The sequence below is a fragment of the Hermetia illucens genome, chromosome 1, assembly GCF_905115235.1.
Source record: "Hermetia illucens chromosome 1, iHerIll2.2.curated.20191125, whole genome shotgun sequence".
NCBI lineage: Eukaryota > Metazoa > Arthropoda > Insecta > Diptera > Stratiomyidae > Hermetia > Hermetia illucens.
In genome coordinates, this window is record NC_051849.1 from 206,532,444 (window position 1) to 206,559,247 (window position 26,804).

The following is a 26,804-nucleotide window of genomic DNA, read 5'->3' on the forward strand; positions in this document are numbered from 1 at the left end:
TCTACAGTTAAGGAGGAAGAGATTAGGAAGCCTAGCGGGACTAGGTCAGACATTGGGGTCGAGATTACTAATAAGGAACTCAACCAAGGAAAGCGTAAGGAGGGGAATGACCAGAGATTCTTAGCAGTCTGCAATTAGGAGAGATGTAGAGGGTGGAGGGCTCGAGGGAGAAAACACTGAAATAGGTGCAGAGAAGGTCGCAAGATTTTTGTGGGGAGTTGGCAGTTTTGTGGGGAGTTGGCATAGTAGAGCGTATAGCCTTAAAGTGAGCAATGTCGGCGTCATTCCTTGTAACCACTTCGGTCACACTGCTCCCAAGGCAGAGGTGATGCAACGACTAATGAGTTGTCTCTGCCCTTGACGAAACCACACGTCATATATAATATTTTGCAACTTGCAACTTGCTGCAAACCGGGATAGCATGTTGCTTTCCAACTGGTCCAACTACCACTAGCCTAGAAATGTCATTTACAATCTGGTTTGCAGCATCTAGCATCAAGAGCGAATACCGCTAGACTGGTAAAGACTGTTGTCTATCCGATTCACAAAAAAAGAGGACAAGCTGTAGTGTGGGAGTTACAGAAGTATATCACTACTTTGCACGTGCTATAAGGGCTTAACCAAAACATTAGATCATAAAATCAGTGCGTATACCAGCAAACCAATTGGCTAGTGCTAGGAAGGATTCCAATCCAATCAAACCAGCTTTCTACCGTGCGACAAACACTGGGGACTTGACGTTCGTCAAATATTTATGGATTTTAAGTAAACGTACGGCGGAGGAAAAATGTAAGCTTCTCGGAAAAGCGTGAATCTTCATGCAAGCATCTGAGGAAATGATGAATGCAATTGAAAGCAGAGTTCTGAGAATAATTATCGAGGCGAAGAGTGATGGAAACCGATAGCGAATCTGATACAACCATGAATTGTACCAAATATTTGGCGAACCGGAAATTTGCACGATAATCAAGATAGTTGCAATAGGCTGGCCAAATCCGCTGCATGAATAATATTCAAATAGCTAAAAAGGTAATCGAGCGAAAAGCCGAATCCGAAAAGTATGAAAAAGAAGGAAACGTTGGGAAAATTCGATAGACACAAATAGGACATCACTGTTCGAACTCAGGATTTGGAGGATACGATGGAAGGATCGAGGCTTTTGGAAGCCCCAGACAGGAAACGGACTATAGAGCGACCTCAAATGACTGACAACAGTTGAAATGGTCAAAAATGCGTAATAAATACATTGAAGGCGTAGCGATTTTGTAAGGCCATGGAAAAGCTAGAAGGTCGCGCTGATACCTGTAGTAGATCAAATGAAGTCCACTCTGAATGAAAGTTTGATTTTATATTCCTTTTTTTGGCTTCTAAAGTTTATGCTCAAAACTTATGGGACACACCGTGTATATCATAACATATGCACCAAAAATTGACTCTTACCATTAACAGTCCACCATTTTCTTCTGGAGCCATGCAACCAAATGTTCTGTATTCGACATACATTCCTGTTTCTTCTTCATATTCAGCTTCAACTGCGCTGAAACACGAACCTCCTGGTCGTGTCTGGCAAGTTGAGTTTGGTGAATTTCCTGGGCAGTGTCCATCGCAATAGCAAGTTAATACACGATCTAAAATGAAAAAGGAAAAAGTTAGATGAGTAAAATTCATTAAAATAAAGTAAATATAATATAATAGTAGGAATCGATCATATAATAAAGCGTTCGGGGCTTAAGGTAAGGGCTACCCTGCAGAACGCACTTATATCGTTCAAAAAAATGAAAAATGAAGCAGAAAAATGTGTATCAGCTGAAATAGCCCTATGAATGCCTATGTTTCAAGAAAAATGGAAGATATGCTTTTAGCCGCGTTATTTGCGTTTGGCCCCTTTGTGGGAAAATTGTGATGATGATTTGACCCATAGTGCAGGCAGAGCTCCTTGTCAACCATTGTGCTTTACGATTTGAGGCTCGTATCCCTCAATTACGACACCCCCCTTATTAGGGACCTTAATTCGGGATTCAGCATGGACTGATAACGCTGTAGTACTAGCAGTACAACTTCCATTGAGATCACACATCGGCATGCTAACCAGGCTAGTAAGCGAAAATTGTAAAAAATTAACTTGCAACGGAAAATTAGCTTCTTTGCGGGATGTGGCATTATGTTAAGCATAGTATCACCATTAAATTCCGTTTGGCTTTGGCCATTCTTAGAGCATTAAGATTAATGGAATAAATGCAGACCAGGTCTCTAACTATTGGGAGAGCGACATACCTCCTCCTTCATAATTTTCGACATTTTTTCGTTGTGGGGTGCCCATGAGAGATGCCTGAAATACCACTTAGTAGGTGATGAGAAAAGTTACGGCAAAAATTTATCACATTCGTAATGCATAATGTACGGCTACGCCAAATAGATAATGAATGTAGAATGAACTGTCTTTCATGCTAGAGAAGACACAAGAAAAAGATATCTTCACATGCAATGAATAGGGAATCATGATTACTGCGAACGGACAGTTGCCCAACTTTGTGTAATAAAAGTTGTTCACATTATTCCGAGATAATTTTACCAGACCACAACCAGTTAAGAGAACAGAGAATCATAATACTAACAGGTTTGCAAAAGATAGTCGACATCGGCACTCTACCACAACTACCCTTAGTTTTATCGTGAAAAACGGTGCTCGGTGATGTGATATCACATTAGTACGAAATTCGAACAGATTACTTATCATAAGAACACCCTTCTGAGTGGTAATGTTGTGATGTTAGGTGATGTTGCGATGTTAAGCTTTGTTGCAATGTTTAGTGATCTTGTAATGCTAAGTGATATTGTCATGTTAAGTGATGTTGGGATACTAGGTGACATTGTGATGTTTGAATCCACCTAGATGTAAATTTTATATTACACTTGAGAACTATATCTGTTTTTGTGATATTGCATCACTTATACATATCCAGTACTCATTTCCGTTCCAGGAAAATTTACAATCCTGTGGATCGTCTATTCCGTAAAATCAAATTTTAAGCCACTTCTCGGTCTCGCTCACCTGTTATTGCCTGTGTAACTAACATGGATGTATAAACATATGTGGATGTTTTCATTAGGGTATACAAGAGAAAATGCAGACTTGGGTAGAGAATTATACAGTAAACCGAGTCCAGAGTGAAAATCCCGCGGCCTCCCTCCTTCAATATTACTCTTTTCATTGAAATCTCCACTCTGGTCCTCGAGAAAGCTCCAGATCCGGGGATATCTAACTTCAAATTGACTGCCCCAAAGGGAAAATTCGGTTGGAAACCACATCCGTTAAAAAATGGTATCCAGCGAGTTAAATCACAAAAAAAAATGATGAGCAAAACAAATCTTGCTTTGTACGGTCAAAAATGTGACTCCATGCCAATCTGCCGATCAATATCAAAGTCAATGCCAGCGATGGGTATGCAAGTGTAAGTAAGCAACAGCACGGAAGTCAGTAGTTGATTTCGTTCAAAAAGGCTCGTCAGATAAAATCGAATGTGAAGATTTATTTTTTTGACATCAAACGAATCGAAGGCTGGGAATTCGTTCGGAAAAGCTGGCAATAAACAAACAATTCTATTTAATCGCTGCGAAGGTATGAAAAAGGGTTTGAACAAGTGCCTTAGTCTCACCTAGGGCCGAAAACCGACAGACCCGAAGTAAAAATTATGCGAGCCTTCCTATTATCGTTTAGTATATGGAGGATCCTGAGTCCACATTCACATGATGTTGTACCGGACCAAATGGAGAGCAACTTACTTCCACGTTTTGTGGTCCATGGCATGGTATGGGGCATGGAACCCAAGCATTCAAAAACAAAAAAAAAAGGACTAACGCTTTCGTCCAGGACAGAGGCAACTCTTCAGAGACTCAAACAATTTGGGGTTTAAGTTCAATATAATTCGCAACCTGTCGTGTTTTTGAGATGATATAAAGGAGCGATTTTCCACCTGTTGCCACTTTCGGTCACGCTGCTCCCAGGGCAGAGGTGAGGCAGCGCCTAAAGAGTTGTCTCTGTCCTCGACGAAACCGTTAGTCTTCTTTTTTTAAGGTTTTGTGTAAACACAAAACCTTATTAAAATCGGTTTACCGTCTGTCTGTCTGTCTGTCTGTCTGTCTGTCTGTCTGTCTGTCTGTCTGTCTGTCTGTCTGTCTGTCTGTCTGTCCGTCACACGCATTTTTCTCGGAGACGGTTATAGCGGTTGACACCAAATTTTGTAGAAAGGTGGGAACTGTGAACGCTCACACATACAGTGAGTTATATCCTCTTACGTTGAATTTAAGGGGGGGTCCCCATACATGCAAAAGGGAGGTGCAAAATTTTTTTTCATCAAATATAGTCATGTGGAGTATCAAATTAAAGGTCTCGATTAGTACTTTTCGAAGCCGGTCTTAGTTTTCACATTTCTTGGAAATCTGGGGAGTGCGGGGGGTGGAAAGTGATCATTTCTTTAAGGGGGCCATTCTCAGAAACTACTAAACCGAAAAATTTGAAAAAAATCGGGAGGCTGCTACTATATGGTGGCTTGGCTCCGAAATACCTTTCATACCGATATCTGTTGAAAGAAAGTAAATAATAGTATATTACTATAATTTTTTGTAATTGGCTGGAAACCCCCCTTAAATTCATCCTAGTGGCACGAAATTCTGCAGTGATGTAGGCTATAATGTAGAGCATGATTGTACCAAGTTTGATAGAAATCGCACTATTACTAACAAATTTATAATACATCGAAGTTGTTGCTTCTTTGAAAATTGAAGCCTATTAATGTCAATATCACCCGAAAGTGGACATATGCTTATATTACGTGCTACGTACTAAGAAATACACAAAACCTTTCGTACCTGAAGCGTCCAGCTTCCGGTTTCCCGACTTGTTTTTGGTTCTTTTGGCCAATCCTATTATCTCTGAGAATTCTATTCCAAGAAAGGTCTCTAATCCCATATAGATAGTTGGAACGGTCGGAATTTAATACTATTCTTATCTTCCAGTCTATCGACCTTAACCAAATGTGGACGTTTCATTCATTCTAAGGATAATAAATGACCCCTGGGTCTCCATTTCAGCCAACTATTCCTGCTTATCACAAAAGAGCCTACACCCATGACCCCTTGCCATGCTCCAACCATTGCCTCATGCATAAAAATATGTAAAACTATGCAAAACAAATCACTATTGTGTGTAGGTGTGATTACAATCTCGCACAAATCGAGTTCGCCAATCGTCCATTACTCACAGGGGGCTGTGAAAACAATGATACATTGCATACAATGGTCTATGATACATTGCTCGCATGATAGGCTACGATATGCGAACACAATGTCCAACACATGTTTTCTAAATTATTATGATCCAGTACGGCACGATACCGTCCAAGCCGTTTCGAAACTCGGAATTTTGAAATAGGAAACGCCAGAACACAACACACTTAATGACACTCCAGGGGAATCAGGTCGCGCCCAATACAAACGCCCAACATGATCCACCAAACTGATTGTTCCAGGCGCTATCATTTGGCATTTTTTCTCTATTTAGATCAGCAGAAAAACAAAACCTCCCTCGGCAGAAAAAGATAAAAGTGCTATTCGCTGATTATAGATCAGTTGGCGAAGTCAAAAGCATAGCGTTTGCATAATTCCAACGACACCCATCCAACCACCCACCACAGTCAATTAAATGGCTGAGATAGTATCTAGATCGCGCGCTTATGCTAGATAAGTTTTGAGGTACATGCCTACCTACGTAAATGTAAACTTCGCCGTTCATAAACGAGGAGACTTAGGTGTTCCAAACGCCAACAGTTTGCATGAAGAACTGGCCCATTTGGATAAATTCAAATGATATATTCGCATTTTGCATGGTTTTTTTTTTTGTTTATTTGGTAATCGAATTTCCGTTGAGGAAAATAAAAATTGTTGTTATTATTCGTTTGTAATAACAATAACAAAACGTTTCCGCTGGAGAGAGTTAACCCTACAAATAACAAAGTCATTTGATTGTAAATCTCTTGGACAAGGTGGTCAAAAAAGCGGAGGAAACCCAACAGGATGTCCTTTTTGGAACAATGGAATTTGGAGCTCAAGGAGTTGGGAGACATGCTTGAAAGACCTCTGTCATTAAATGCTACATTTGACCACTAATTCGCTGACTTCACTGACGAAAGGATTGCTCAACAAGTCTCAGCAGAAAGCCATCACTGCAGAAACCATCGGTGAAGACATTTTCAGACTCCGGTAAGGACTTGAGCTAATGCGACTGGGAAAACCCCGCTGGGTCAGAAAATTAATTCGACCGAAAATCAAAAACTTGCCCTTCGAAACGTTCCGGAACCATTGGCCAGATTGACTTTTTCTTCGAACAGGCTAGATCTCAACGTATTCTACGAGGCCAGCTATCTCTGACTGGAACATCTCCCCAACTATATTTTCTGGATACATGCTCGTCTCCAGCGATTGACACAAGTTCAGAATGCTTCGAGTTACTACAGCTCAGAGGTCTGATCAAGAAGCTCCAGGACTTTTCAAATTGCGCGCCTTCACATTAACGTTAACAACTGGTTCGGCGTTCATTTTTAGTGGGAGTCTTCCTGAGTAATCTCCGTTTTATTTTATTGCTCTAACCTTCCCCAAATCGATTGTTCAGCTGTTCTAGTGAAGCCTGTTTTTCGTGTCCCGCATTTTTTGTCATGGAGGTGAAAGAAGAGCAACATGTTTGCATGAAATTAAGCCTTAAATTGGGCAAATCGTTCACGGAAACTTTTCGAATGCTGTCATGACTTAAACGGTTCAAGGAAGGTAGAACCTCGATGGAAAATCACCCTCGTTCAGGAAGGCCTTCAACTTCAATTGACGACTTTCATGTGCGTTCCAATCGTCGTTTGACAATTCAAGAAATGGCAGAAGAATAGGACATCTCAATTGGGTCATGTTAGGAGATTTTGACCCAAAAATTGCAGATGAGAAGGCAAAGCCAAGTTCATTCCACGACTTATGACAGAGGATCTAAAGCCGCATCGCCTGGAGGTTTATCAAGAGCTCTTGGGAATGGCCAATGCATATAGAAACTTCCTGCAAACCATCATTATATATGACGAGTTTTAGGTTTATAGCTACGACGTGGAAACCAAGGTGCAGTCGTCCCAGTGGAAGTCAAAAAATTCATCAGAACCGAAAAATCTGGTCAGATTAGATCAACCGTTAAAGCGATGCTGACTGCTTCCTTCGACTCGAAGGGTGTTATCCATCATGAATTCCCATAAGGTGGGACAAACAATCGTTATCGATACCTCCAAACCCTCAGAACTTTGTGCTAAAAGATTTGTCGGAAAAGGCCAAAATTATGGGCAACAGACGAGTGCTTTTCCCACCATTTGCGAATTTTTTGCCAAAAACTTCAATTTTTCCCGGCGACGATTTATATTCTAAATTATCTTGTTACTTTTACTACCCATAGGCAAGGCCGTTTTAGTAAGGCACTGGTGGGCTCATACCGCTCATGATACCGCACGTTTCCTTTATTGAATGGGATAATTCCCTCAATTGTGCTGATCTGCGAATCCATGGGTTGCAAATGGAACTGACTTTATCAATAGAAAGACGGATCAAAAGCTGATCCAGCAATAAATACCCACAATTTGCCTACAACAGAAGGAGCCTTGCCCCTTTCAAGATTTGAACAGGAACAGTTCCCCCACTCGATATCTACTAAAATAGTGAAAATAGTACCTATGATTCCTCAAATGAGGGACATTTGTAGAGATGCCCGTAATGCGGAGGATTCAGATGTGAAAAGAGCCAAAGCAAGGATAGCCAACCTTGAAAGAAAAAATGGCGAGCTGGCGAAGACGGTCAGAAAAATCAAATGTCAATATTAATAGAGAAAAACGAAAAACTTTTGGAGCAGCTAATGGCTGGAGAGGTGGGCCCGCCGTCTCCAAAGGTAGCCAGAAAAAAAGTGAAGCTTTCTTCAACTACTTTTGTTGTCATGGAGGAACCGGCCTGCCTTGAGGACAAGCTAGTTTTGGCGGCGAATCTGTCCATATGGAGAACATAGGAAACCATCAAGCTGACGGTACGGGAGGCGGTGACAACGTTCGTGGTGGAAATATCCCAGACGAGAGTGCTAACCAGGCTGGTTGCGGTAGGGAAAACTGGCTTTTTCTTCAGCTTTTATCCCAACCACAAGCGAGGTCGACTCGTCGTGATCGGTTTCGCCATTTGACTCTATCGAATGCCTGATCTGGGTGCAATTTCTAGGCTTTTAAATCCCCATCCAGCGTATCAAGCCACCGACTTCGACGTTCAGACCAATCTTGGCAAGTGAATTCTCGTTAGCACGAATTGCGTGATCATACCATCGAAAACGCCTCTCTCGCAATTTTTCCACAATCGGTGCAACCCCATAACGACCGCGATATCATTTCGGATGTGATCAAAACATGTCACGCCACTAGTCCAACGCAACATCTTCGTCTCCATTACCGCAAGACGCCGTTCATTGTCTCTTATAGTTGGCCAACAATCAGAACCATAGAGGGCGACAGGACGGACGATATTCCGATTAGATTTGAGACATTCGTTGATACGTCGATCACAAAGAACACCAGTTGTGGAACGCCACGTGGCTCACAAATTTTATTATCAAAAAGGCGGAGGCCGAGAGAGTCCAAATCAAATGTAAGCAAATAGCAGATTACAAGAAAACAAGGGAGGTCCTTAAGCGAGTGAACGCTGCTCACTTCACCTAGGCATCAAAAGAAGAGCCTTCAGAAAGGCTTGGATGCGGAGGAAGAGCTCTATAAGGTGCTCAAAATGCTCCGGGCGACGGGAACTGAGGCCAAGTTCCTCTCAGAGTCCCATTTTAGTACGAGGTGATCCGTTTTGGAAAAACGAATTCTGCCGCACTTCCTTGTGCGTTCCCGGACAGCCGGGGAATCAACCTGATCAGATCGCTCAATTACTAGGCAATTCACTTTTGAGCGCCTGCTGAGGGGCGAAATAGTCCAGCGCCGAAGATGCCAGCACTATTGTCACTCGGCAGTGAACTGTCAAATGACCCTACATTATGTAAAGTGCGGGAAAGACCACGCTGCCCAAGGACGAAGGTATAAGCGGAGTTGAGCGGTACCGTCCCTTCGGGACCAATTGTCCAGGAAATCCCGTTTGCAGAAGTAGTCCGGCAAGGAGGAACTAAGAAGCCCCAACCAGATGCAACTGGCGGAATGAACATCATCCTCAATAAAATACTAATCATGCCACATACGCTACACGCACACAATACAAAACTAAACAGTATAACAGAATATTTACATAAACAGCATGCCCGCTACTAGGTCTGTAGTCTTAACGGTACCGCTGGTTGATTTCCAGATCACCGCGAATAATAGGAATTCTTCCGTAGGAATCCACCGAAGGGCGGAGCTCTTTGACTTCACTGCCAGGCAGCCACTTGACATTGTCTTTATTTCAGAAACCTACCTCGATCCGAGACATTATATAATAAATTTTCTTGAGGATTGCGGGGTCCTAAGTCCGCATCCACATGACGTCGGACCTATATTGTCTCTGCGGATGTTCCACACGATATACTCCGCCCACTATTGTGGCACACTACGCACAAAAGATACACATAATCTTGAATAATCCATGGCAATGGATAACGTCAAAGTTAGCTTTGGATGTGACCACAGAACATCTCGGTGATATCAGGTAGCACTTATGTGAAGACGAACAGAAAAAGTAAACACTATTCATTGCAAAGGGGACCTAAGGGAAATTGTGTTTTCATTAGCATCGGGAATCACATCATCCACTTTAAGTCGACCAATATGTTTAAGTGAGGGAATACCCCCCAGTATACTCGTTGTCTCAGAGGAGGGTGCCCCGAGCCCGGATTATACAGTACTGCTTATCAAGATCACACCAAGAAACAATAATATTTGTTCCTTCATATTAAGTTGTCATGCTGTTAGTACCAGTATATGAACCCTTGAATCGGCGTTCATGGTCAAGTTAAACATTGTTTCTTAATAATGTCAACTCCTTTGTGAGGTTCTATTAAGAACTGAAGTGAAAAAAATGTCCTTTTTACAAAAAATGTTAATGATTTTTCCAGGATCTCCAGAGGTGCTTCCAGGAAACTAACAACTCCTCTCTAATAAATTCTTAATCCATCCAGCACAAAAACGTTGGCTCAAAATGAGATCTATGCTAGTGAGCAAACTTTATATGCATTTCTTCGGTATTGACATTTGAAGAGTGGGTGATACCATGTGACACTCTAGGAATCTAGGAATTCACATCAGAGAAGGAACCCAGAAACAAATCTATATGGTCAGAACGATTGCGACAACTTGAAGAAATTGATGTGGCAATAGAAGACCATATCCAATTCACCCGGTCCGCTATTAACTGGATGCTAACTCAGGTGTCCCTTCATCATGATGCTAGTTTGGCCTGTTCTCAAGATCATGCTGGAGGCAGTAAAGCATTTTCGAAATATTCTTGCTGCCATTATCACCTCATGCAAAAGTTCTAAAGCATCTTAACGAACAAAGAGAGATGTTTACTGTGATTGAGAACCGAAATCTTGAACAAGTCAGTCATGTACTGAAGAACTCAGAGGAAGAAGGACTCTAGAATGAGAAGACAACTATGAGGACACGACAAGAACATAGAAGGTTCAACTGAAATCCAATTTGTACCTTCCGAAAGTTTGAATAGGCCAAATTATGTCCAACTTTCATCGAGGTAGGCACCTTAAAAAGAAGAAGAAGACTTTGGCTAATTCAAAAGATTCTTCTCGTTCCTTGCATATTGCTGTACCAAAGGTATTACTTCGGTCATGGTGAAGTCTGCGAAGGATCTAAGATATGTATACCCAACTTGCAAGGATTATTCGTGATTCTATCAGTGATGGGAATCCTGATATAAAGAGGAGCTCTCCATTTAAATTTATGGCTGACATGATCTGAATAAAAACAGATAGTGCTAAATAACCATATATTAAAACCTTACAAAGTATATTTTCATCCCCGAATGTATCTGGTCGGGTATAAACGGATATACATTAAGGAAACATAGGGTTAACTACCTAACTTCATTTTACCAAACCCACGCACCCCAACTTCTTCTAGTTTTCATGCATACGCTCAGCATAAATGCCGAGAATGACAAACGTCCCAATCAACTTCAAAACCTCTTTTTATACCAACCAGACCACCTCAACCACTTAACGAACTATCAAAAGTGCAAACATTGCACTGTGGTTACTTCGAGGCTCAAATATCCAATCCCATTCATTTGGCTTATAATTACCCATACCGCGGAATGGTATCATCAAAATAGAACTCCGTCAATCACATATCAATGCCTACAATTCAACGAGAATCGGGGGCGGCTGCATGCAGAATCAACATTAACTCCTACGTTCCTACGTTGCAGATTGACAGGAAACGAATTTAAATGTAGGAAGATAATCACTATCTTTGGTAATACTCTTGGTAATCACCTTTTGTGAGCTTATGGTATTTAATATGATTGGGTCTTGTGCGAATTTTGCTTGGTGATAGTGAAAATAGCTGGAGGGATCTAAGAAGTATATTAAACGTATCCGGGACAATTGTGTAAATTGTGGTTGGTTGTGGGAAGAACTCTTGATGTTTAAGCAAATGTATCGACCAAAAAAGATACACCTATTATTTCATAAAGCGAATAAAAGTCGAGGAAATTGGACAATGGCTCAAATTGGACTCAGTTGCAACAGGTTCACAGAACAGGATTGTCAGCACTGATTGGATAGTCTAATTTCATTGAGAAACATGTGATTCAGCTCTCATTCACTAGAAAATTACCACAAAATAAAATTAAGCGCCAACAAAAAAAGAATATTGGAAATGTCCAAGAGAACGCTTCCATTATCATTTAACATTGTCCATTTGGTAGTTTTCTCTGGAAAGCATAAATAGACGAGAAACAGCACTTGTCACACGTAAACAGCAGGCCTGACAGAGCATGTCTAGCTGGCTTAACGCATCAGGACCTAATAACAAACAAAAAGATGCTGCAGATGAGAAGGATCCTCATAGATCCCTAAGGACCCCATGGTCGATTCATTCCCAGAAGAGACTTGGTGATTTGCAGTCGGGAGAGTCAAGAACAATAAAGCAGATAGAAGTCCTAAAAACTCCAAGAAAATGTTAAAGATTGGATGCTAGGTGACTCACGCAGCCTTAGACACTCAACTAGCTATACCGGGTGCCCAGCCTAAAGAAAGATGGGAGGCAAAGGCGAGGCTGCCAAGATACATTAAACTTACCGAGCAATCTCGCCTTAAGCAAACGGCGGTAGAACTGTGACAAAACTTTACCATTTCCGATGTTTCTTATGCTCAACCCGCTCTTCCCTTCCCACTTCTCTCCCTTCCACCCATACATTCCCCTCCAGAAAACCAAATATCTTTCGCAAACTGGTTAAAGCCTTTGATTTGGTTTCCATCAATGAGTACCGACAATTGCCTCCAATAGAACTAATTCTTAAATTATGGGGCGTCTCCGATTTCTTCCGCTTAACATGCCAGTGCTCTAGGGTTGACCGATACTATTGAAGTTGATGTCTACTGCGTTTCTCGGACATATTTTATGGACAGGTATAATATTCAATTCACCCTTCTCATGAGAAATAACTACCTTTTTGCGGAAGTCCAGTGGCCAAGTCAACAGGGAACATTATACTTATAGGTGGATTGTGACAGATTCCTCGTATAGCAGATGACATTTACGTCCTGGACAAATAGATAATCTCGAATTAAAGTCTAAACACCTATTTTCAAAACGGAGTTGAACTCGATCTACACTTGCTGATCAGGTCAAATGGAGAACAAATTACATCCACTTTTTGGCCCACCCACCTCTTGTTTTGAGCATCCAAAGTTAAAAAATCGGGGACAAAGACACTTATAATTCGTAGTCATGTGCATTTTCTTGAATGTATAAAAGAGGAGCTTCAACAACTTCGTGCAACCGTAAGCTGTCTTTGTCCTTGACTTTTAGACGGTCTTACTGGATTCTATCACCCAGTATTCGATTCATCCTTGACCACTTTCTGGTATCTGAGGTTCCAACTGATTTCTTGTAAAACTGTAGCAAGCATGTCCGAATATTTTGCAGTGGAACTTAAGTTGTCCTGGCCCTCTACACAGGAAATGCGAATAACGACGACTGTTAGAGATAAATTCAGCTCAGACCTAGCACTAAACTTGAATTTGAAGAAGCTCACAACCACCAAATAATTCAGGGTGTTAATCAGGGAAATTTTAGCGAATCCCAGATACCAAACCCGAGCCTAATATATTTGAGAACATAGACATGCTAACCGGAAAGCACAAATTCTGCAACTTCGATCTACCTAAGAACAGGGAATTTACTCGCAGTACCCGACCATCAATTTGAATTGTGGTTCAATCATTCTACTCAACGAGTTCTACCCTACCTCAAAGGCACTGTTAGAACCCGACCTGACATCAATAATAAATCTACGCCAGCATGTGATTTAGAAAAGATCTTGGAATTCTCATAAGTAAAATCTCTACCCTAATAGAAAACCAGCTGTTGAAAGATAGGCCCTTGTTTGTCAATGTTCATGATAAAATTACAAATCTGCAGCACCAAAAGAATACATTTCTGGCCCAAACCTTTAAAACACTTGCACGGCTGGTATCCTACCTTTGATATCGGCCCCGTCTTACCTAAGTTGCCAATGACATGTTTCCCTTCTCTTCGAACCTCAATCCTATCAAGGCAGTTTAAACAATCGAGAAAAGCTTGTTAGATCCCTGCAAGTGCTGCCACAGTTGGGGGTATAAAATTAAACAGGAAAAACGCAAGTCTCTACCTTCTGAAACAAATGTTACTAATATTGCCGCTAACTTCAGATAGCGAAGATTCACCACCTGCGCCAAATCGAAGACCAGTTGGCCCTTCTGTATCTGATGTTGATCGCATTGGCCAGGCACGTATAAATGCATACAGGATTACAGGGGCTTGTACGGGACACTTGGCTAAGAGGGACCATTCTGTCAGACTCAGAGTACCCTTCAAATCGCATTCCTGAAATAACAAACAAGAGGTAGAAATCCTCCGCACTTTGCCATTGCTCAGCTCTAGTTAGAACTAGGAAACGAACACTAAGTAAACCGTCCTTTGACAACCTCAAGGAAAATTCCAATTGTATGGCAAGAGAATTGATATCTTTTTTAAGCTCCAGGGGCTCATCTAGGATTACAACTCTCCCAATCATGGGAGTTGTGGTAGCACCACGGCGCAGTGTAGTGTCAATTGTGCTCAGCATTGCAGAGGGGTTACTTATGCACGCCAACTGAACATATTTTGGAGCAAGGAATCTGCACGCTCGCTACTTTTAATGAACGTACTTAAACCTGCAATTCCCTTTTTTCTTCAGTGTAGCTAACCAACTTCGTTGTTCAAGGTGGTAATCCAGAACCGAGCCAGTTAGAGGACGAACGAATTTAAGGCCTTTACCGCAATGGATACCAGCCGCAGAACGTCCTTCATCCAGATTATTCTGATTCGCGTAATAATTTAGTGGTGCAGTCCACCAGTTAGAATAACCAATTCTGAGCAAGCTGTTGTTATTGACAGCAATGGTATTGATTAATGGAAACAGTACTCTCTTTCTTCGGAACTAAGTAAGATACTTTTTTTATTATTCGAGAAGTGAGGGATCCTAAATCCGCATTCATTTGATCTTGGGTCAGACCAAATGAAGGGCAACTTACTTACTCTCTTGCCTTAGTACCCAAGTGTTCAATAGTCAGAGATGAGAAAAGTGTGATAGATGCGCTTCTTCTCAAGGATCTTAATTTGCACATCGTCGTCTCAAAGCCAATTCTTGCGATTCATGAAGTGCTTACTGTGGTTAGTTAATCCGATAGATATGCCATCTTGTGGATCCTTGCCTTCAGATTGATTATATACTCCCTTAAAGGTCGTGTTTCTCCTCAGTCATTTAGGTGGGATAGTGGTTAGCTAACCAATTCTCTGGGGTCATCAAAGAGATTGCAGGGTAGGGACTGCTATCTTTCATAAATAAGCTAAAAGAGCTGGTTCAAAAGATCTGAGACGATAGAGTCTGCTCGTTTTGCATTTCCCACAGCAGTTATGACTTTAGGAGTTTGTGGCATCAAGACGGGGCATAACAGCGCTAAATGGTCCCCTCGGAGCGACCGCTGATACATACCTACCTATCTAGCTATGTTGTTTCTAGATTCATCTACAAGAAAGCTAGAAGCTCAAAGTAAGGAACACTAACAAAATATTTAATTAATTCAACCACCACCTTAAGCTCACAATCACTAAGGCGCGTAGTGTATAAAGTAATATCTAGTAACTTCGTAAGAAGGTAGACCTTAGCACCAAAGACAAATTGATTCTCTACAAACCTCTCATACGACCAATTACATTATGCATATATTCCATTCTCAAGAAGCAGAGAGTGCGCAGAGTCTTCGTTGTAGGAAACCATTCCCAGGAATTTTCGTCTAAGATCTGACAAAGCTTATAACCGAGGTAACCATCCCGACTTAAAACTTCCAAGAACTGATTCCGGGAAAGTTTGGTGTAGATCTGCAAGACTATCTATTTTTAGTGTCAGCGTAGTAAGCGGTACCAATCCGTTTCCTTTTTTCCAATCCGCTGAAACCTACTCGCTGTCAAAAGGCCACTGCTGGTTTAGATTTCTCTTTGCTTCTTTCCCTTTCCTCTGGTCCCACCTACACCTACCTCATAGGAGGCAGATGCTTTCGACTTAGGTGAGACTTCCCCCTAACATGTGGCAGCGATGGTATCCACGTGTTTGCTATGCTAGGAAAAGGCACTTACTTGGTTCGTACTTTGAGGACTGAGTTCCAACACCGTAAATTATATTCAATTCCGACTGAATCTGGGGGAAACCTTAGTCGTGCCTAAGAAGAAGAGGAGGCACTCTTTCAGACCTCGATCATATAGATTGAAATTTTGCAGTTTTTTGAACTCTTTGTTCGCACAATTTTGAGATGAAAAGACTTGTTTTTTTAATTTTTAGGGCAGATAGGAAGGATTTTATTCATCGCGTATATGCTACCTTCATCATTGAGCTCCAGAAATATGCAGACATATGCTATGTCAGCTCCTTGAAACATAGCGACTACTTGGACTATATGCGCAGCGACAGCCATGGAAATATGCTTAGTATTCGAACGGCGGATCTTAAGAAAATGGAAACCTTTTCGGGAGCAGGCTCTCAATCTCACTTAGGCTCATCGAATCAAAAGTTAGAGAAAAACAGGGATTCTCCCCGGGACCGGGAGTTGACTCTCTTTCAAGGGCGGAGTAGAGAAACTAGTGAAATAGAGAAAACAAAACTGAATTGCAACTTCAGGTTTCAGGATATTAATCCTGGCCCTGGTTTTCCCCATACGAACCTGACCTAATTAAAGGATTTTTCGAAAGAAGTGAAGAAAACCATCCAAGCTCCTATAGGAGCCAGTGACGGAAGTTCTAATGTTTTTTTATGGGATTTGTTGCATAATCTAGTTCTCTTCTATGAAGGGTACAACTCAGTACTAAAAAAATATCGGGAATAGTATGCTGTCTTGGAAGAAGACAAGGTTACGACGATACGCCTGTATGCTTAGCGGGGCAACGCAGCTTCAAGGGCTCAAAAGATTGATTGAAGATCATGGGGGGGGAGGGAGAAACACCTGTTTCTTCGATTATGTGCGTTGTTTTTTCGGCTTATTTTATAATGAAGCAAAAAAAGACAAAAAGACAAATTTTATTTTTCCGGGGGAGAGACGTATTTGTTGTCCTGAGTACTGCTGGGTTCTCTATTACGTTTGAGCATTCTTTTAGCGTTTTTCAATTCGTTTTGTGGAGTCTAGTAGTGGGTTTGTTCTTAATTCGTGGAAGTTTTCGCAAATTGGGCGCATTAGAGAATTTCATCATTCACAAGATACGGGAGGAAAAAAGAATTAACAGTAATTTAAGGAACGTCAACAATTGGCTTTTTGGATTAATCAGGTATTCAAATTCACTAGTAATTAAGGTCTGGATTTAGGTATTTAAGGACAAGTTGGACCTTAAACAGCTCAGACAAAAACCCACTGACAAAGAGGACAACTGGTCCTCGAAATACCGGTGTATGAGAAATAAAAAACTCACTATTCGGCATTTAAAAAATAAAATTTGTCTTTTTTGTTTCATTATACAACACCTAATTACTAATCATCCTTAAACAAAACAAGATAATTTTGAAAAGGATGGAAATTCTAGAAAAACAAATCAAAACCTAACATTTACGATCTTCCGTTCTTTGTTATTTATATTATAGTAAAAACCATAATTATCATAGAAAATAAATTACCTGAATGGTGATTTTACACCACTCACGTATCCTCTTTTCAAAATTAAAGCAATTTGTATTCATTCATGTACCACCAAAGTAAATAAAAATTGACTAGAATAAAATAAATTGGTCTTCTTTTATTTGATACTTCAAAATTTGATGGCGTTTATTATGTTTTCAACACAATCTAACATTTTGTATGTCACAGTCCATCTATGATTAGAATAGTAAGTATCAAATTTCCATCAAGATACCAACCCCCATTCATTGTGAGTGGTTGCAATATTTTATTTTAAGAAACCATTTCGTTGATATTTATATCTTAAAAATTATCTACTGTTGTATCTTATTACATTCATTAAGAGTGGAAAAAAGATTTAGATGAATTTTTGATAAAATAGATTTATATATGGAATTTTCCTTTATAACTGCTATTTTTATCTATTTATATATTTTTTTATCTTTGTTAAATATTTGAATATCAAAATATAATTAAAGAAGAAAGATGACAAGATTTTAAGGGATACGCGAACTGGTATTACTTTGTATATTAAATACGAGTATTTATTAATGTGTGATTTTATCACATCTATGTTAGCAATTTTTCATCAAAGTTTGGTGGTTTTTCTGAAAAAACTCACCGATTCCTACTGATTTGCAGAAATAATAAATAACAAAACGTCAAGTTAAAAAAATGCAAGAGGTCAAAAATTAATTTACTGATTTAATTTCCTCAAAAAAGATGACAAGAGAACTGATTTATAGACGTGGAATATCCCTGATGCATAAATTGGTCCCGATTTTTCAACTAATTTTACTATCAAGACGGGATGGAATGATGGAATAACCTGATTATCATTAATGACTCCCTCATCAATTACTATTTTGAAGTTTCTTTTCCACCCAAATCTGCATAAAAATCTGTAAAAGTTTAGTCTTATAACTGATAATACTGAACTGAAATGGATTGATCATTCGGTATCTGGCATCTAATAAAATTATCTCTATCTTAATTTGTTAGTTTGCTAGACATTATTTCCGTATGAGACAAAAAACTAAAAATATTTACGAAATTCAAAGGCGTTGGACCCGAATCAAATTCAAAATAGGATAACGTTTTAAATCTGTTTAGCTTTCAATCAACTTTATACGACAGTGAACAAGAAATTTCTATTAATATCTACCAATTTACATTTGAATGAACTAATTTTCCTTCGATAAAATATTATGATTTATTTTTGGTGTAGTCTTGTTTTGAATTATTCAAAAACTGATGACGTTTTTTTTCGCCTTTGGTATTTCTAAAAATAGGAAGTTCTTGGAAGAGGAAATCGTAATTTATTGGAAATTTGTTTTCATTCAAACTGAATATTCGGTTTTTGAGGTTTTGTAGTAAATATTGTATTATACGGGATCATTCTAGTTTTAGGACTTTTCAAACAATGGTTCAAATGAATAGGCAAATATTTACATTTAAAAACCATGAAAGCGTAATGGTTACGTTGGTGGCTTTTTTATTTAAATTCAAGCCATTTTAATTTAGTTTTAGTAATTTATGAGCAATTTAGCAAGAAATGAGCCTACTATGGATAAAACAGACATAGACATATGCCTCGATATTATAAAAGTGACATAAAAGTGAGAACGGATGAGGAAAATTATTATATCACCACTAATCAAAAGTGCGAGCCGCACCCATATAAATTGTATTTTTACAAAAGCAGCAATAAAATAATTAAATTAATTAAAAAAATTCGTAGTACTCCTAAATTTAAAAACTAAAACTAATAAAAGTTCCGAATAATTTAGAAACAATTTAAGTAAAACATTTTTTTAATTTTGTTTTTTTCTCAGGATAAATTTTGACAGTTTTTGGCAGATAAAATTCAGATAAATTTTGACATAATTTCATCCCTTAGATACTTTGCGCCCAAAGCCCAGTACAATCCGTACAAAAGTAAAATGGACATCCTTTTTAGATTGCATGAAATCTACTGACTTCTATACATACTATTAACCGAGAGCTTGGAAATCGGCGGGAAAACTTTTTGAAAATGGTGAGTTTTGGAGGAAAGGTTTCTGGTAAATTTCTAAAATGTAATATGTATACTATTATTAAATTTATTTAAACTGATATTGGGATGCGATGTATTTTGAGGCCTGGTACACTTTTTGGGGCTCACATTTGGTGCCATCACTCCCCTATATTTCACCGGGTATTGAAAATATTATCAGTTCCGTACTAATTGAGCCCTTTCAGATTCATAGACCAGCAAATTTTGTAACAATTGAGTAAATCGAGTGTGACAGACAGACAGAAAGGCAGATGAGCAAACCGACATCGAATCGATTCTAATAAGTCTGAGTGTAATTCCGCGGTATTTCTAGTAATTAAATTATTTAAAATAATAAAAACTAGTTTTTCCTATTCACTAGTGTTGATTTATATTTTGCAAATACCGATATTTCGGGAACCACTTGTTCCCTTCATCAATGCTAACAAGGAGTTGTTAACGCTGAAGAACCGTTTAATCTCCAGGATTCCTCTAAATAATAGTTAATGAGCGTCGCGCGCATGATTTTGTGCAGATACTTCTTCAGATCATTCTTTTGTTCGCATCTGCAGAAAAGATTCTTTCTTCTTGGTCGGATCCAATTTAATGTTTAGAACAGGCCCGGTAATAAAAGGCGGCAAAATGGGTGTTCTTTTTTTGGATACCAGAATCCTTGCGAGTGCATACATCACAGCGGATTTGACAGTAGATTGTTTAACGCCAGGTCCTCCATTGTAAAGCCAGATCCTTAGCTAGGCTCCTCATTAAAAATCATGTTCGATTGCTATAGATAGAACCCACATCGCATATTGTTCACAGTTGATCTAGTTTCAATAGCAAGTGGTAAGAAATTCACTTGAAATGGCTTGAAATGTCAGTAGAATTTCTTTGCTGCCAACAAAATAGTCTAATTTCCGCTTTGAATATGGCCACTGATTTCCGAGGATCATTAACGCCTTTTCAAAGAACCTAATGGTGATTGTCATACATGTCTTCCCAAAAGTAAACCAACAACAACAACAAAGCCAATAAGACCAATGGTTTCCAACGGACTGCTCGCCTTTGTAAGCACCAAAGATATATAACAGGCTGCTCCAAATTTCACTTACAAATGAGGGGGGAGTAACTCTAACCGCACCAGTATCAGGTAAGGAGCCAGACTTGCATCCATGCTAGCAGTTAATGACGATTAATTAAGAAAATCCCGCGAAAATGGGACTCCGCAGAAGTCCCTTTTAACAATTCTCCCTTCGGCATGGAGGGACAATCTGGGTTGGAGATGACTTCAATGTCAGAGTAATACCTGTTAATAGTGGCAAGAATAAGGTCCGTAGTCTTAAATATCGGATCCATCCGTGCCCAGGCTGCAAAGGAAACATTTCCAATGGAAATTTTGTGTAGGAATGGGTGGTATAGTCGGTGGTCGGGTAACGAGTCCTGAAAGACTTCCCGATGTGTGACCAATAATCCATCGCGTTTGAAATTGTTGACACTATCTCCCGACTTGTACCAATCCGGTGCTTTCCCTGCGCGTAAAATGTCGCAAAGGTGAACACCGGAAGATTCGTCGAAGAAAAGAAAACCCAGAACCGCGCTGTAGCACACTTCGGTTATAAACTTGGTAATGACAGTCTGCGATCTTCCATGCTCCATGGGGCACCCAACCTTGACAAACATTCTACGTATTGGTGGACGGCGGTAATTGCCGACCTGCGGAGGGAGTGCCATGAGCTCCGTCGTTTGGCACAACGTTTAAATAGCCGAGAGCAAGCATGCACGATAATGGCAGGGTACGGATCAGCTAAAAGGAGATTCTGCAGCTCGCTGCTGGCAGAAGCTAGTTAAGGAGATGTATAGGTATCTGCTGGGGTTCTATAATAAACTGATCACTGATGCAGAAACCCTTTCCACTTGTTGTCAGTCAAATGGACCGGATTTTGGGGAAATTATTACCTTCCCTCCGGCCGAGAGGGAGCAATCCTTTCTATGAAAAATACGAAAGCGGGAGGACCCAATGATATCTTGGCAGAAGTAAAGTTTAGTTTAAGAAAAGGGAGATCCACAAGAGATGATACCAAAGGAGGTTGTGGATGCTGTTCAACAAATTGGGACATCAATCACTGATCTCGGCGAATAGTGCTCCTTGTAGCGCTTGATATTTAACATTCATCATTCATTGATTAATGAGGGATTACCTGCGAACCATTCCCCGCCTATTAGACGCTGGATAGCCAGAGGTAGATGAAGTTCATGACCGGGTAGGACAGGAACTCATCCAAGGACTGAAGCTTTGAAATACATATAGCAATAGCCTGCTAAGACTGAACATGCCACAAGCATCGTGTTTGGTCGATTATGCAGATGATGCTCCGACACTTTTTGCTCGACGACCAGAGCGGAAGCGATGAGTAATCTTTGCACTAGAAGGAACCGAAATAATCATCGTCAGGTATAGAGATTAGGAACTTTGCGGGTGGTATTTGCCTGCTGCGATATCTCAGAACCGGAAGTAATGGCGATCGCAGGACTGATCTCCGTTGGCCTGTTTGCTAAGAAACTCAAAATAACTCTAAGAACCGGGAGTAACCGTGATCAGGGGAGTAATCTCCGTTGGCCTCCTTGCTAAGGAACTCAGAACCATCTACAAGTAGAAGACTCAAGAGAGGTGGTGGCTCGTGAAGAACGGTAACATACATAGAATGAGTGGAAACTCGTTTGGGAAAATGAGTCACAAGATGGACAGCGTGGCTTATCCGCAACTTAGGTCTATGGCAGAGTAACATGGACTATTACCTTACCTAGTTTCTAAGCGGACAAAGAGGTTTTCCGTGTTACCTACACAAGATTGCGAAGACACGATTCCCTGACTTTGTGCTCTGCATAGGGTCGGGAAAAACCGATGAAATTTTTTTTTCTTGTGCAAGTTGGTATGAGATTCCCCAATGGAAGGGGCTTTCTTCGGGGAACATTGCCAAAGAGGTGCGAGGGAAAACAGACAGTTGAACCCTGTTCTGATAGTTATTCTCGCGAAAAAGGTTAAGATCGACCGATGGAGGAACCGAATTGAGAGGTGATATTCTCTCTTAACTCCGTTCGCTGAACGTCGCCAAACATTGCGTGGTGAAAAATGACTTCGATCCTTTGCCTGAATGTGGGATACCTAGTCCTGATTTTGTTCAATGCTGAACAAACTTTGGTGCAGTAACCAGTTTTCTATCAGGCCAACGGTCTCTTCCCCTCAAGGTATGACCCTTTCTTCGGAAAGCTGTTGAGTTCTTGGCAGCCTGCGGTCCAGTATATCCTAATTGCAGCCCGTACGACGCTTAAAGCTACTTTTAAGTTTTTTAACTGGGCATATTTCCACAAGGATACTAACAAAACTCCAGATTTTTTTATGGGGTTTGTTATCTCAAAGGTTTGTCTGGCAGAGTAATCAAACATTATGGCTCCAGTTCATTGGGGATTTTAAGCTTTTATTCAGAAGGGTTGTTGTTTTTTTTTCACCATTGTGTACAGACCATCTCTCTGATAGAATTCATGATTTTTTTTACCTGAATCACAATAAAAATGTACGCGACTTTTGGTCTCATTATTTCAGGCGTAGTACCAGTTCGAAATATTATCGGAGTCCCTACCAAAGCGAATTTATAATATCACCACTTCGAAAGCAATGATTTATAAAAGCGCACTTCCGAGAAAATTCAATTTGTAAGTCCTCCTATCAGCATTGCCGAATGTGTGGGAAGGTTACCGCAGCTCTAACTGTAGAAATTCATTTGGAAGAGTTAGCTTACTTTCATTTTTCCGAAAGAACCAGGCTGGGTTCGGACAATAGTTTGTATAGTGTTCTTCTTTAGGTAATTTATAGAGATGGGTAAGTGTATAGATAACACGAAAATAATATCAATTTTAAGTGTAATATCACCATGCCACCACAAAGTGCGATTCAAACATCACATATCACATAACACCACAAAGTTGCCACCGAGAAGAGCAGAAATGATGATATTGCTCTTGTGATAAATAATATCTGTTAATGCCCATGTCGATGTGATATCACCGAAACATCACCGAATATCACTCAGTAATTCTGTTCTCCCTAGCAACGATGACTATCGAATGACAATGCCACACGAATTTGTTGTTGTTACGATTTCCCGGTTTTTTTATTGATTTATATCACACATCACATCACATCACTTTTCCCAAAAGGTGATTTCATATTACATCACCTACTAAAGTGATGTTTCGCGCATCTTTGGTGCTTTATTGCCACCTTTTTGTCATAGACAAGAACAAGGATATTTGGAGACACGATTTTCCTGGCTACCCCATATAGGCAGACCCTATCAGTGATGTGAAAGGCAAAAATAAATTTCAATAAATATTTTTCTTTTTTTGATAGACAATATGCTAAAATTAGAGTCAAATCGATTACAATCGGAATCACCTTGCAAATAAGCAGAGTATGTGAAAAATTTCCGTAGAAAATGCAAGTGCACTAATTAGGGTTTCGCCTTAAATGATTTATATCACATACCTACATAGGTATTATAACAAATTATTTTATTACGATTTTGGTAGGCACCCAGTAATCTTCCTTTTTATGGTTTGATCGCATTATTTATAACCCACCTACTATCCATAATCATGTCCTTTCTAAGACCCCGGAGACCCTTACAATATTTCATACCTCTTGATCATGATTTCGTATGTTCTCCTGAGTGATGGCTTAAATCTTGATTTTTAATATTTCCAACTATTTAAAGGTTTCTTGTATACCCGTATGTGTACGGGCTTGTATTTTTCCCTTGTTCCATATTTTATTACATATTTTCTCATTGTTATTCTGGCGCCTGAAATGTCCGTAATCCGTCTCGCCTAGGATTCAAAATGATGATGAAGAAAATGAAGTATGTGTACGAGTACCAATGAACGGAGAACAACACACGGAGACATAGACTGATCACAGGTCGATCAGCCTTTTTAGATCTTTGTATGCGGGTTACAGTTGATGGTGGAAAATTTTACTGGATTTTTAGATTTTTGTAGCGACAAGATTGTAGGAAAGTTGGAGGGAGTTTCCACTCAATTCATTTCCACTCGAATTCAATAATGAATTGGACAGAAAGAATGAGGTATATTATTTTTTGAGGCAGGGCTCGAATCAATTTTGAAATTAAAAAGTCCTTGCTTTTTAGAAAAATGAATCACGGACAAAAGCTATGAAAGATCCATCCTCCGAGAGAAAATATCAGGTAACCTGGACCTCTTTTCCTCAAGCTCTTTTTTGAGCACAAACTCTAATTCCCAGCAAGGTTACGCTTGTACACACCTTGTTCAGGTGTTTGGCGCTCGACTCTGGTATTCTTTTCTTGATATATTGAACGTCTTAGAACTGTAGACTCACGGCGGCTTGGCTACCTGCATGCATTCTAAATGAAGTCTCAGCCACACTACCTACATGTGTAGATACAAGTATCTACGGGGTCTATACTTTTATAGTAGCATCTAGACACCGGCTGACCATCGCATAGAGTCCATACAAAAAAGGTAGAATTTTGATTTAAATTCAGGTAAATCGTAGGTAGGCGTTTGTGGACGGCGGCACGGCTCGTTCCGACCCAGCCGGGCTACATTTCGAAATTAGAGAAGGTCGTCTATTGTAAATGGTGACGGCGTAAGTCAGGAAAAAATATGGGGCTACCACTTGAGTATACGCACACGTACAATTTAGACAATACAAAACTGATACTCGTGCACGTACTATTCTTTGGAAAAAAGATATATTTTGAATTCGTGACTTAATAGGATTTTCGGATTAAGATACGAGTGGAAATGTTTCCGAAAGATTGCTAAAATGATTTGATATGCTTGATTTAAGGGGAATTTATATAGAGATTTGCAAAATACTCAGATTTGGTAATATCTTTAGTGCGGATCGACAAAGCATATTGGCTTGTATTGTTACAAAATAAATCGGGAATTGTATTGTTTAAATGTTAGCGTCAAGTCAGAGCTCTCTCAGAAATAGCAATCATGAAAGAGAGCCTTTTGAAGTGGAAGATACCACCATATGAGGCCCAATGTATAGTACTTCCTGAAACTGAAAGCGATCCTTTCTTTGACAGTTAATGACGGTCCAACACTTTCCCAAGGCCCCCCGCCATTTAATGTTACCCTATACTAGTACACTCAGTGTTAACTGAAAGTTCAAGGATGGAATTGGCCCTAAATATAAAGTCGGCATCATCGAGGCACTACAGCCCATTTCAGGCCTTACCCTTCAGAATGTCCTTTCTCCAATTTTGAAATCCGACCAGTGATACGCTGTCTTTTTGAATAAAATGTGCTCAGCGATCTAGGGGTTTTCCCACCGGCCTTAATCCTTCTACCATCCACTCGACTACTCTTTTTGACATCCGAATGTCGTATACACGTTGAACGTGGTCAGCCTGTTGCGACTTCAGGGTTGTCACTGGCCTTCCTCTCTTTTAGTTTCTATTATTCTCCTCAGGACTCTCCTTGTTCTGTGGTTTAGTTTCTTATATTCTCCTCAGGGTACGTCAGGTCAAAGGATAGTATAAGTCCCAGGGCGAAACGTGGATTAGTACCCACGATGGAGCATAAAACCTGGGAAACGCCTGCTGAACCAATACCAACAGCTCTACTACCAAACCCTATCTCCACCTTTCCGTGGTGACCGCTGGGTGCTCTTTCTTAACGAAAACCTGCAGACGGAGAAGGATGAAGGCGAGTCTCCCGCGCCTAACGGGACAAAATGTAACAACTGGTCGTCCAGGTTGGGGGTTGGGTAGGGCTGACAACCCTACATGGAAAACCGATGTTACGAAGCCACGGAAGGAGCCTCGGACTGGACGGATAACACAACGACAAACCAGACAACGACAAAGGAGTAACGATTTGGGCATTTTCTCATGGAACTAGCGCTCCCTGTACAGAGATGAAGCTGTTGAGCAGCTAGCCGATACCCTGCCCCAAAATAAGGCTCATGTAACAGCAGTGCAAGAGATGCGTTGGGCAAGGACCGGCTTCCTGGAGAAGAGTCCAATGCTTTAAACACCATGTAGACATAAAAAGGGTCATGATACTATCCTCAATATATTTAAGTCTTATGGTATTTTGGTTTAGACCCTTGTACTTTCTTTTGAACCCCTCAAAATTGACTTTTAATTTGAAGACTTCAACTTCAGCACCACAAACCTTCCCGTTTAAACTTACTTGGGTGCTTTCCTCTATCAATAAAACACTATTTCTGGCTATCAAAACCTCTAAGGATCTTCTTTGGGGAATACAGGCAGTTCT

At 40.2% G+C, this 26,804-nt stretch overlaps 1 protein-coding gene across 2 annotated transcripts in view; it reads right to left on the reverse strand.

The window, feature by feature from the left end:
- LOC119650837 (bone morphogenetic protein receptor type-1B) overlaps window positions 1-26,804 on the reverse strand; it is a 397,530-nt gene that overhangs the window by 4,690 nt on the left and 366,036 nt on the right. For both annotated transcript variants that reach the window (XM_038053982.1, XM_038053989.1), the window contains one exon: window positions 1,441-1,628. In XM_038053982.1, the coding sequence (XP_037909910.1) occupies window positions 1,441-1,628 (188 nt within the window). The remainder of the gene's footprint in view (window positions 1-1,440; window positions 1,629-26,804) is intronic.